At 44.9% G+C, this 12,984-nt stretch overlaps 2 protein-coding genes across 4 annotated transcripts in view; one reads left to right on the forward strand and one right to left on the reverse strand.

The window, feature by feature from the left end:
* The window catches only part of LOC128825491 (adapter molecule crk), a 152,673-nt gene extending 151,047 nt beyond the window's left edge, over positions 1-1,626 (forward strand). Inside the window, exon 7 of the transcript XR_008442683.1 lies at positions 660-1,626. The gene's annotated coding sequence lies outside the window, so the exon portion shown is untranslated. The remainder of the gene's footprint in view (positions 1-659) is intronic.
* MYO1C (myosin IC) overlaps positions 1-12,984 on the reverse strand; it is a 109,672-nt gene that overhangs the window by 6,891 nt on the left and 89,797 nt on the right. For all 3 annotated transcript variants that reach the window (XM_054008016.1, XM_054008015.1, XM_054008014.1), the window contains 5 exons: positions 7,062-7,155; positions 6,889-6,944; positions 5,930-6,065; positions 4,402-4,472; positions 3,511-3,608 (listed from right to left, as the gene is read on the reverse strand). In XM_054008016.1, coding sequence (XP_053863991.1) covers positions 3,511-3,608; positions 4,402-4,472; positions 5,930-6,065; positions 6,889-6,944; positions 7,062-7,155 — 455 coding nt within the window. The remainder of the gene's footprint in view (positions 1-3,510; positions 3,609-4,401; positions 4,473-5,929; positions 6,066-6,888; positions 6,945-7,061; positions 7,156-12,984) is intronic.

Here is a 12,984-nt window from a genome sequence, read left to right on the forward strand (position 1 = left end):
TCTCAGTTCTTTTGAAACTTCCTGTACGGCCCGCACCTACAGGAGGGTTTGCACCTCCTGGGCAAGAAATTGCTCGTAAAAAGGGTCCCTGAAGAGGGAGGAAGGAGGGATGGAAAAAAAATTGGAGGGTGAACCTCACTGCTATGGTGCTGAGCACGCACTGATCCACCGTTATAGTGGCCCAAGCAGCGAGGTAGGGCAAGAGACCGCTTGAAAATAAAAGGGTGCTTGGATCCTGGGTTGTAGACTGGGAGGTCGCCCTTGGGTGCACACACAAAATATCTGCTTATTTCCAGGTGTATATCGGGTAGAGCCCGACTGGGTAAATGCAGCCAGTGCGTCATTCAGTAGGGCTCTGACCTGGTCTGGCCCACAAATCTCTGAAGCTGCCGGGTTTAAATCGCTTCCTTGCAGGCACAGGAGTATAAAGGCCCAGGAAGTGTAATGTAGCCCTGGAGCAGTGGTTCCCAAACTTTTACAGCCTGTGAACCCCTTTCACTAAAATGTCAAGTCTCACGAACCCCCTCCTAAAAATTAATATTTACAGGGATTTTCTCCTTTACCCGAGTATAAATTATAAAAGCAGTGATCTTAGAAATATAAAATTTGTTTTTATGACATACTTATTACACACTATTTATTATTATTTATCATTACAGTATTTTTATTACATTATGAAAATGGCAACACGCTTCCAAGATCTCACTTTCGTAGCTTGTATCTCTTTGACTAAGCCTGTTATAAGACAAGGCTCATATGGTTCATCAAGGAGTCTCAGATGTGAAACAGCATGAAGATATTTAAGAAGCCAACTCAAAGAGTTCCTCCTACATAAGTATTCAGGTCTTGAGCAGTCCAGGCAAACAACGCACGTTACAACAAAGCTTAAACTTGTTCTTCATAATAATTTTAAAGACAATACTAGCTGTCTATTTAATTTTAAAAAAGCAAAAAATATCCACCTCCCTTTCCATTTCTTATAAGGAGTCTTCAAGTTTAAATCTCCTCAGTGTGATAGATATGCTTGCTTTGATCTGCTTAGCTCTTGGAAGTCCAGGGGCTCCGGGCTGCTGGCCCCGTGCCGGGGTCCCTAGGGACAGCTCTGTCCGCCATTAGGGAATTTTTTCCCGAGAACCCCCTGTTCATTTCGTGAACCCCAGTTTGGGAACCACTGCCCTAGAGTCTTTCAGACCATGCAACCTGCTGTCCATCTGTTCGGAAAACAGGTTCAATCCATCAAAAGGGAGATCCTGAATGGACTGGCTGGACCTCCGCGGAAAGGCCTGAGGACTGCAGCCACGATGCCCATCTTGTTAAAATGGCCAACACCATTGTTCTGGCTACGGAGTTGGCTGTGTCAGAGGCTTCCTGGAGGGAAGCCCTCACCTCAGTCTTGCCCTCTTCATGTATGGCCAAAAACTCCTGCCTGGATTCCTGTGGCAATGAGTCCGCAAACTTGGCCATGGATTGCCACACGCTGAAATCAAACCACCTGAGCAGGACTTGGTGATTTGTGTCACATAACTGGAGGCTGGCAGTTGAATAAACTTTTCTGCGGAAAAGATCAAATCTCTTTGTGTCCTTATTTTTGGGGGTTGAACTGGATTGACCCTGCCTATCTTGCTCATTGGCAGCAGACAGAACCAAGGAACTTGGGGAGGGGTGGAAATAAAGATACTCAAAGCTCTTAGCAGGGACATAGTATTTTCTCTCTGCATGCTTTGCAATGGGACAGACCTTGACCAGTTTTACATCCTCGTAAACAGGCAGGATGTCTCTCGATAGGGCCACTGCAGCCAAGATGTCAAACGTGTCAGCTGGTTCTGACACTCCTCTGCTTCCAGTCCAAGTTTAGTGGCCACATGCTTAAGTAGTTCTTGGTGTGTCTTAAAATCATCCTGTGGCACCACATGGGATTGGCCCGTCACTGCCTCATTGGGTGAGGACGATGAGGAGGCTAGAACCGGGGAAGGGACTGACTCCGCTTTCCTGGCTGGCACAGCCTCAGCCAAAGCTGACGGAGGCTCCTGAGTATCTGAAGCAATCCCTTGTCTGAGTCAGGAGGCGGGCGGGAGATCCCCCCTGGGTTCCAGAACTGCCAGGGTGCAGGCCACTCGCTCTGGGGCCATGTGCTTGTTGGCGGCCCCGGGGAAAAACCCACTGGCATTGCAGAGTGCGCCTGGGCGCTGTGACTTCCTCAGAGCCCAAGGAGGCAGGGTCTTCCCTCGGTGAGCAGGTCGGTGCCGCTGCTGCTTCCGTTTCCCCAACATACAAGATGGTCCAGGGCTTCGCACTTGGGGAGCGGTATTGCAGCCCCATATCAGGGTGCCACATGTCTGGCGATGGTGCTTGGGGGAATCGGCAACAGTATTCTGTCAATCGACGCCTCAAGCTTGGGGACTGGTGCCAGGGCTCCGGTGACCAAGAGTGGGACCATGAGGACTGGCATTGTGGCTTCAGGGACTGGTGCTGGGTTTCTGGGGACTGATGGTGTGCCTTGGGAAGCTGGCACTGATTGTCTGGTGATCGTTGCCGTGAGTCTGGGGACCAGTGCCGAGAGTCCAGAGATTGGTGCCGAAGACTTGGGTGGGTTTCTGAAAACTGGTAGCACAGCTCCAGAGACTGCTGGCGTGAGTGATGTTGAGCGTCGCGGTGCAGGGAAGCGATGCCATGACTATGGGGATTGTTGCAGTGCCCCTAGTGCTGGCTTTCCTCTAGAGAGGACTGTCATCCCAAGGTGTTGGCGGCACCAGCACTCTCATCCTTATGTCCTACTCCTTCTTAGTGCATGGCTTGAATCCTTTTCAGATTCTACACTTGTGTGCATGTTGGTCTCCCCCAGGCACTTCAAGCAGCTCTGGAGGGGCTCACTGATTGGCATGGGTCTTCTCGCACTGCTCACACGGTTTGAAATCCTGGGACATGGGGCACGCCTTGTTCCTAAGCTAAGTTCCTTGCCAAAGCAGGAGGACGTTCCAGCACTGTCACTGCCAGCAAGAAGGAATTGAAAGGGGGGCAAGGGCGACTGGCGTTGTTCCTTATACTGGTGCACACGCGCACATCTCCAGAGGGCGCTGGAGCTGGCCCTATGGATTCCACTGGGGGGGAAATTTCCAGCACCGGTGCATGTGGCAAGCATACACACGTGCAATGGAATGGACCTGAGCAAGCACTCGAAGAACTGTGCTCCTTATTGTAACTTATTTTACTTAGAAGTATCTAGATAATTACAGGCTGCATGTTACCACAGTGACTCATCACTCTGTCAGTGACAGAAGAGTAATGATATCATAGCTACCATGGTAGTCAGTACAGCTACGGTCACATCATGCAGCAATGACAAATGATCTGCTACTTCTGTGAGAAAGTAATTAGTAACATGCAGTTAGTTAAGGAGGTTTTGAAGTCAATCATTTGTTTAGATTAACTGTAACACTCTTTTCACTTCCCAGCAAGGCTTGAACAGAGTACCCTATTCAGAACAAAAAAGGAACTTCTTTCTTAACTCACCTGCCTTGACTGATGTTGACATTATTGATTTTGTCAGCACTCATGGCAGTTTTGGTTAGTGTCTCAATGACATGATCACTTTGTAGTACAACATCTCCCTGAAAAAAAGCCATAAAAGATCTTTGTAATCATTAATTCTTAACAGATTTTATTTCAATGTATAAGAGCCCAGAATTATCCCCAAGGGCCTGCAGGATAGTCTGTATTTGTATTTGTATAAGCTTCATTTGCTGGAGAAGTCCAGGACATGTATATCATAATATAAATCTCCTGATAGGGACTTAAACACTTCTGATGCTGTTCATAATAAGGCCAAGACAGAACCAATCCAAACTGCTGCAACATCCAGCAGGGAACCCATAGGCGCTGACTCCATGGCAGCCAAGCTCCCCGCCCCCACCTCCTCCTCCCCCTCCCAGCGCTTCCTGCCCCCTCTCCCCCCACCACCTAACAGGTGTTTGGCAGCGCTTAGGACTTTCCGGAAGGGAGGGGGCAGAGTGAGGACATGACATGCTCAGGGAAGGAGGCAGGGGTAGGAATTTGGGATGGGGGTGGAATTGGGGCAGGGCAAGGGTGGGGCCAGGGGTCAAGCACCCATGGGGCAGAGGGGAAGTCGGCACCTATGAGGGAACCCATCTCCCCAGTACAGGACAATGACGACCAAAAAAAAAAAAACCCACCAACCCAATTAGAAAGTGGTGACAAATCAAAAGTCAGTTAGATCTAGGTACCACCCTGCATTCCATCTATTTACATCTTCTCTCTGGCTCTTTGAATATTCCCTCTCTCCTTCTCCCTGAAACTCAGGACCTGCAGCTGTTTCATACAGTTTGGGACATTCAGCACTTATGGTTAGTGAGACAGTGAATGACAGAGACGAGGTTCTCCTACCTTCTGTTTGTTATCCTCACAGCTCACATGAAGTACAAACAAACTGTCACTCAAGCTGCTGACTGAGATTCCTGCAAAACAGAAATGCTGTTTGACTCCAATATATTTTGATGCCTAGACAGTCTGAATACTAGTGGTCCTTGTGAAGCCTGAACTGAGTACAAAGGACTCCATCAATTTTCCAAGCATTTTAGAAATTTTCCGTGAGTGTGACAAATAAGTTATATGATGCCCTAGTTGGAAGAGAATGAAAGAGCCGCTTATTGTTCTGTCCCTATCTCCCAATACTCACTCAGAAACCAAGGCTTGGCCCAAAATGTAAACTTACATTAAATATAAAAATATATTAAATGGCATTGCTAAGTTTGAGAATATAAAACAAAAGTCAGGAAATGCCTAAGTTATCCCTGAGAATGAGGGCTTCACTGAGGACATATGCCCCTGAGAATGTGACAAGAGAACAGACCTGCCATCCTCTCCTTAAAATTGAGATGGAGATGAAGGGGAGATGGAACCTAGTCTTCCCCCTGAACACACCCTAATGGGCCCACCCAGATAACTTGAAGTATGCAGAAATTCTATTGTACGTACATTTTTATACTGTTTTCATCACCATAGTATTGAGTACCTGTGTGCGGTGTAGCATTTTGTTTTGAAAGGATTTGGGTGTGTTTGGTTTTTAGTTAGAAGTGTATCAGATTAAAATCTAAAATGCAAACATTTTGCAGTCTGAGATTAGGACATTCAAATCAAAATAACCTAACTTTCACTGAAACATGCCCCAGCCCTGCAATGATAGGGGCTTGTGGGACCCAAACCCCTGAATTAGTGTTGCCCTTGAAAACTTCTTTAAAATGTTGGCAACTATGTTTGCAATAGAAGACTCTGTTAGGTCAGGATTGGAGCAATGCAGTGGTGAATTACTGAACTGGGTGAGAAAGGAGGAAAGGGGACTTGCAATAATGCTGCAGACTGCAGTGTCTGGGACTGTAGGGAGTTTTGGAACTAAGGGGATGGGGGTGGGAGTAAGTAGGACTGAAGAGATTTCACAGACAAGGTAAAGCAAAGTAGTGACTACAGTACATCAGCCAAGGGCTGAACTGGGTACAATTATTTCTGAATAAGATTCCTTTGTTAGCATTTTTCTAGCGTATCCTAACCAATAAACTTTTACACAAATGCCAACAATAATCTTTAAAGGCCTGAGGCCTGGAAAACTAAACAATGTCCCAAAAAGCTGAGAAACTAACACTGCTCTGCCTGGTGTTTGGAGACTGTGAAACTCCCTTGTAGCAAGTGTATGTAGTTGATCAATCCCCAAAATCACACTCGTACAAAGAATATATACAATGCGCACTAGTAGGGGCTCAATATTGGGAAATCCCAATTTTAGGATATTAAAGTTAAAAAGCTACTCTATATCTAACACTCTGTCTTCTTATGTACAGATCACACAAACATCTGGAGTCTTTGCCCCCACCTATAATCATTAAGTGAGCAAAAATCATGTGTCCTGCAGTTGCCTTACCTGTCAGATTGGCATAATCAATTCGTTGTTTGATTTTGGCTTCTTCAACTATGAAGATGGCATTCTGAGTGAGAAGTAGCTGCCGCACTCTTGCCTTGTATCCTTTCCGGTCATACTTGACCACAGGAACTGCATACTGAAACAAGTGTTATGATTTCCAAAAGGAACTTCTTGCCCTCCAATGTAGAAAGCACTGACTAGTGGTCAGTTTACGGGAGTCAGAGAGACAACGGGGGGGTGGGGTGATGAGGTAATATCTTGTATTGGACCAACTTCTGTTGGTGAGAGACAGAAATGCTTTTGAGTTCATACAGAGGTCATCGTCTTCAGGTCTGGAATTTAATATCTTTCATTGTTATATATAATCCCAGGCCTGAAGACAAGCTCTAAGCTCAAAAATGTGACTCTCACCAACAGAAGTTGGTCCAATAAAAGATATTACCTCACCCACCTTGCCTCTCTAATATCATGGGACCATCATGGCTATAACAACATTGCATACAGTTTATAGGGGTGGCAGACAAGCATTCTGGCTTATATTTTCAGGACTGCCTATGTGATTTAAACTGGTCCTAACCCATACCTCAATTTCTCCACCAACAAGAAGATAATGCCACCCAGTTCACAAAGGTGTTGAAAGGCCAAATTTAACTCATGTCTATAATGCATTTTGGCCTACTCTAGCCCCTTTCACCTAGTGTATCATCTCCACCAGCAGGCAAACACCCTTTTCAATTCCAAATTCTACACCATAATCCAAATTTATACACACCTCAAAACTACAATTTTTGCAATTGGAACATTAACACCTCAGCACAGAGTTATCATCACAGATACCCCCTAATCTAATGTAGAATTCTTAATACATTGCATCAGGAAATCCAGACACTTGGTAAAGAATTCACTTCTACTGAATCATTGCAGAAGCTTCACAGTAATCACAGGACACAAAGTCTCACCTTGATTGTTTCATTTCCTAAAACCTGAAGGACTTTAGGGTTTATCTCTTCGGTGCCTAAAAGAGAAACCAAAGAGAAGGTCAGGAGTAACACAATGGCAGGAACAGAAATTACTAGAAAAGAGAGAGAAAAAGTACTAGTATTCCCTGTTCAGATTTCTGAGTGCTACTCACCAAGTCGAGTGTTGATGAAGAGTCTGGGAACACTCTGAGGATAATTGTCTTTTTTACCCTTAAACATCTCACTTGCAACCACTTTCTGATCTAACTGCAAGGGGGGAGGAGGAGGGGAGGAAAAAAAAACAACAGACGTTTTCTGGATCTGTGTAACAGAGTAAAATTCTATTTAAATATAGACCAATAGCTATCTCCAGAAGCTCTGTAAAGGAGTCTTAGATTTTAATGCCAGAAGGGGCTGTTATGATCGTGTAGTCTGACCTCCTGCATAATACAGGCCACAGAATTGCAACAAGTACTGCTTGTAGTAAGCACATAACTTCTGGTGGTGATGCAGCATTTCTTTTAAAAAGACATTCAAGCTTGATAGAAAGCCTTCAAGTGAAGGAGAATACCGTATCCCTAAGTAAATTGTTCCAACAGTTAATTAATCTTAATGTTAAAAATATGTGCCTTAGTGAGAAATTATTTGGCTTCAGTTTATAGCCATTGGATCTTTTATGCCTTTGTCTGTTAGATTACAAAAATCCTCTGGTATTGGCAATTTTTCCCCATGCAGGTTCAGTACTTATAGATGCTGATCAGGTCACCTCTTAACCTGCTCTTTGTTAAGCTAAACACTTCGAGCTTCATTCTATCATTGTAAGGCACATTTTCCAGACTTGAAGTAATTTATGCTCTTTTTATGAAACCCTTCTATTTTGTCCTCATCCTTTTTGAAACATGGACACCAGAACTGAGCAGAGTATTTCAGTAATGATCTCATTAATGTTATATACAGTGATAACAAGAACTCCCTACTTCTGCTCAATATTCCCCTGCTTATATAGCTAAGGATAGCAATTCTTCTCTTATCCGCCACACCACACTGTGAGCTCGTGTTCAGCTGGTTATGCACCATGACAGGCAAGTGTCTTTCAGAGGCACTGCTTTCCTGGACAGTCCTCAGTCATATAAACATGACCCACATTTTTAGTTCTTAGATGTATGACCTTGCAAATGAACAGCTTTTGCCATATAAGGACAAATAGAACATTACAAAGTGTATTATTTGTATAGCACCCAATGGGTATGTGTACACTGCAATAAAAGATTTGCAGCATGGCCGTGGCTGGCCTGGATTAGCTGACTTGGGCACGTGGGGGTCAGGCTGCAGAGCTAAAAGTTGCACCATAGCCATTTGGGCTGGGGTTGGCGCCTGGGCTCTGAAACCCTGTGAGTGGGAAGGGTCTCCGAGCTCAGGCTCAGGCCCGAGCCTGACTGGTGACACTGCAATTTTTAGCCCTGCAGCCTGAAACTTGAAAGCCCAAATCAACTGACCCAGGCTCTGCAACTCAGTAATACATATTTTTAATCGCAGTGTGTGTATACCTAAAGTATACTAAATACTTTATAGAAGAAAAAGATGAAAGTGTCAGTCCTGAGGGATAGCCATTGCTAACTAGTTGGCAAAAAAACAGCATTCTGTTCAGCTTGACAAGGCCCAAGTGGGAGATCTAGCATAGAACAAGGAATGTTGTAATTGTAGGGGTCCTGACCCAAAAAGGAGTTGGGGGGGATCACAAGGTTATTTGGGGGGGTTGTGGTACTGCTACCCTTACTTCTACATTGCTGTTGGTAGGGGGCGCTGCCTTCAGAGCTGGGCAGCTGGAGAGTGGCAGCTGCTGGCCTGGAGCCCAGCTCCGAAGGCAGAGCCACTGCCAGCAGCAGCGCAGAAGGATGGCCTGGTATAGTATTACCACCCTTACCTCTGTGCTGCTGCTGGCAGAGGCGCTGCCTTCAGAGCTGGCACCTGACCAACAGCCGCAACTTTTTGGCCGCCCAGCTCTGAAGGCAGTGCAAAAGTAAGGGTGGCAATTCCGCGACACCCTCCCCCACCCCAAAATAACCTTATGACACCCCACCCCCCCGCAACTCCCTTTTGGGTCAGGACCCCCAATTTGAGAAACACTGGTTTCCCCGTTGAAATCTGTATAGTATAGGGTAAAGGCACATGACCAGATTTCACGGTCCGTGACGTGTTTTCCACGGCCATGAATTTGGTAGGGTCCTATCTATAAGTCTCCAAGACAAAGATGCATTTATTTTTTTTTTTTTAAATAAAGCAAGCTACTGAGAACAGTATTTTGAAGATCTGGGTAATTGCCTGTGCAAACTGGCACAGCCATATCTACAATAACCAGCCATTCCCTGCACAATTCGTTATTCAGACCTTTTCAGAGATTTGTAGCCGGCATAAGGTATGTAACTAGAGCTATGTAAATATAAAACAACTGTATTTAAATTAAAATATAACATATTTAGGAGATATTCTAGCAATGTCTCACATGTTTAATATATTTCTCATTGTCTGCTTTTGCAGAGCTATTGCATGTAGGAAATGGAATCTCATTGGTGGTTTATTCTTCTCAATGACTCAAATATATCCATATGAATTTACATAGATCTTTTCATGTAATCTGGAGTGCTGTTGGACTGGAATATTGCTCATTCACACAGCTGATTTGCACAGCTTTAGGAGTAATGTGGAAAGGGAAAATGACTAGTCTTGTTATTCTGCATCGTGTGCGCGCGCGCGCGCAATGCTACCTATCTTACACACAGACACTTAGAAGAGCCATTCCTTTTCTTCTATCCCTACAGCTTCATCCATTTTCTCAAATCCATTCAAAGTGCTTCTATCATCTTCCTACCTAATTGTTTTGATTAAATTACATCCCACTCATCCTCTGGTCCCTTGTGCTTCCCCCCACCACGATGCTGGGGGATACTTGAGGATATTATGAATACTAATATTGTAAAATTGCAATGAGTTGTTCCAGATATGCCATGTAAGATATCTGGAAAAATGTTATAATTTGCCAGATATGATCACCTCATTTGTGTGTTTGTATCACCTTTGTATTGTGAGTTATAGATATGTCTGTATTCCAAACCTGTGCTATGCTTCTGGGTGACACCTTCAGACAGTTTGGCATCTGCAGCCCTGCCTAGCCTGCTTGATGGCCCATTAAGGACCATTAGCTATACAACTGACCCATTGAGAGAAGGCAGATACACATTATGACTCAGACGGACATGCCTATGGACAGAATTCGAACGTTTTGAAGCCGTGTGCTGGACAGCTTGTGTTTGAAACAAAGGAAGCACAGGCCGCATGGCAAAAGACTATAAAAGGCAGCTGCATCTTCTCCATTTTGTCCTCAATCCTGCTTTCCTCACCTCTGGAGGAACTTTGCTACAAACTGACGCTCTGAACAAAGGACTGAATGACCCATCCAAGCTGTGGTTGTGATCCAGAGGGACTTTCAAGCCAGCAAACTCACCAATACTGCTAGGAACTTGATATATGGACTTTGAAGTCTTTATATTTATGTAACTGCTTTACCATTTAACATTTCTCTTCTTGTTCTTTCCCTTTTCTTTATAATAAACCTTTAGTTTTGGACACTAAAGGACTGGCTGGCAGCATGGTTTTTTGGGTAAGATCCAAACCTATACTGACCTGGTAATGTGGCTGACCCTTTGGGGTCAGAAGAACGTTTTTGTATACGTGAGCAGAGTTTAAAATAACTTCTCACTGTACTGGACCTAGGTGCTGACTGGGAGACAGAGAACTGGAATGCAATAAAGAGGGCTGTGTGATTTCTTTTTTGCTTCTTGATAACCAGTGTGGGGGATCAGAAGCATAGTTTGTGATTGGTTGGGGAGTTTAACTTCAGTGTTACCCACCAGTCTTGGGAGTATCTGCTCTCCCTTTGTAGCCTCCCCTGGCACCCCCGTTCACAGCCCCACACAGTTCCCCGAATGAAGAAAAAATGGAGTCCATTTTCACTGACAGTGCCCTCAGTGCAGATGAAACCAGGATTCCATGGCTGGCAGATGGGATAGGGGATGAACTTCTCTTCCCATAGTCTGCTTTGTCTGTTGGAGTCAGAATCTTCCTGGTAAGGGTTGGTTCCATCAGTAAGGGAAACTGCAGGTCTGGGAGGACCAAAATACCCTCTGGTGAGATATGTGTCTCTACCATTCTTGAAGGACATGGAGTCTTGTCTCCCCGTATTTCTGGAACTGGTGTGGGAAGGGTTTTAGTGATCAGTGGTTCCTTATGGGACTGAGGTGTTACCGATGATGCACTGGGCTTCCACCAAATAGTCGTTAACCAATACCAACAGTTCCAGTGCTTCGGATCCCCGTGTTTACTTGTGGTTGGTACCGGAGCTGGTGCCATTGTTAATGCTGAGGCTGGTATCTAAACAGTCTTGGTTTTATTAGCCTTCTGGCCAGGGCCATGATGTGTGCTCCTGGATGTCTGGCAGGGTCTCTCATTGCACACTCCATTATATGTTTCTTAAACCAGAGTTCCCACACTTGCCAAGTTTGGCTGGATAAGGAGCGGCAAACACTGCCCTTTGCAGAGATGTGGCATTCTCCTAGGCAATAAAGACACTGCTGGTGCTTGTCATTGACCGAAGAGGAGTGAGGGCAGAAGGGACAGATTTTAAAGCCTTGTAACCTGGGCATAATCCATATTCCATACTGAGGAGGCAGGGGAGGCTCCCTGGGGTGCAGAAGGTATTAACTATCTACATTAAGTAAACTAACACAAACACATTTTTAACACTGTATTTACAGACTGAAACCAAGGATCAGCTCTGGACACAAGGATTCTGACTCAGATCCTGTGATGGTAAGAAGGAACTGGAGAGGCAGTTGGGTTGCATAACTCCTTGTTCCCTTGATGCAGAGCATGAAGAAGGCAACGGTGATGGTGTCGAGCAATGGATACCACTGGCAAGAATGCTCTCTCAGATTTGTAGAGCATATGTATATCCCACAGTGAAATACACACAGGGACCAGCACTTGAAATGAAACTAAATGTTTGTGTAGACAAGTCCAAAGTCAGGAAATGCTAAGGTGCTAACAGCAGTGGTAATTCAGTTATATTGCACATATTTAATATTTTATTAATATTTTCTATGCTTTATTTATTTGGGTTATATATGGCTGTTTCTACCCTAGGACTCCCTTCCGTAATTGACCTGATTTACCATACCTCAAACTGCTCCTCAAAACAAACTTCTTCCATGAAAGCACAAACTTCCCAATGAAAGACTATATCAAAATACACATGCACCAGGGCAACCTTAATTCTGACATTTCCTAAATTTCGAATGTTTCACTTTGCAACTGTAATGTTCTTTTAATGTAGTTTTTGGGAATTGATTTCCTAATTGTTTTTAAAAGCAAACTGAAAACCCCACCAGAAATTACAGCACATGGAACTGTATTAACCTCCAGCTTGATCAGCAGCAGGATTTGGGACCTTTAGATCCATAGCAAATAACTCTACCACTTGAGCTGATAGACTAACTAGTAGCAGTAGTAGGCTGTTATCCTCCAGGTGGACTAGCCACTAAACGATGATGAGACAGTTGTGAAACTGACTGTCAGTGGACATCTGATGACAGCTTCTTCCTCCCGAGATGCCCTCTTTCCCTGCTGCTTCTAGCTACCCTCTTGGGACTCCTGCCCTCTCCTCCATCTGGTCTTATCTGCCTCCCCCTCCTCCGCATCCCATTCAACCATACTTAGGCACCTAAAACCCAGCCTGGGTCTCCCATATCTCAAGCAAATCCGCTAGCCATTGGGCTAGAAGTTATAATGTGGGCATCACCACTCCTCCTGACTTCACCCTTTTGTGTGGAGCACGGCAGGTGCCTAACTCATTCCCACAAGACACTTTAGGTGCCTAAGCCACCTGACTCCAGGCAGTTTGTGGATCACTGATCACTAAGCAGAAATAGGTCCCTAACTCTGTGAGTGGGGCAAGGCTTAGGACTCCTCGCTCCCACCCCCCAGTTTGTAATGCCCATTGGCTACTTTATGTGGCTCCCTACCTAGTGTGGTAGATCACAT

This window comes from Malaclemys terrapin, chromosome 18 (genome assembly GCF_027887155.1).
Source record: "Malaclemys terrapin pileata isolate rMalTer1 chromosome 18, rMalTer1.hap1, whole genome shotgun sequence".
NCBI lineage: Eukaryota > Metazoa > Chordata > Testudines > Emydidae > Malaclemys > Malaclemys terrapin.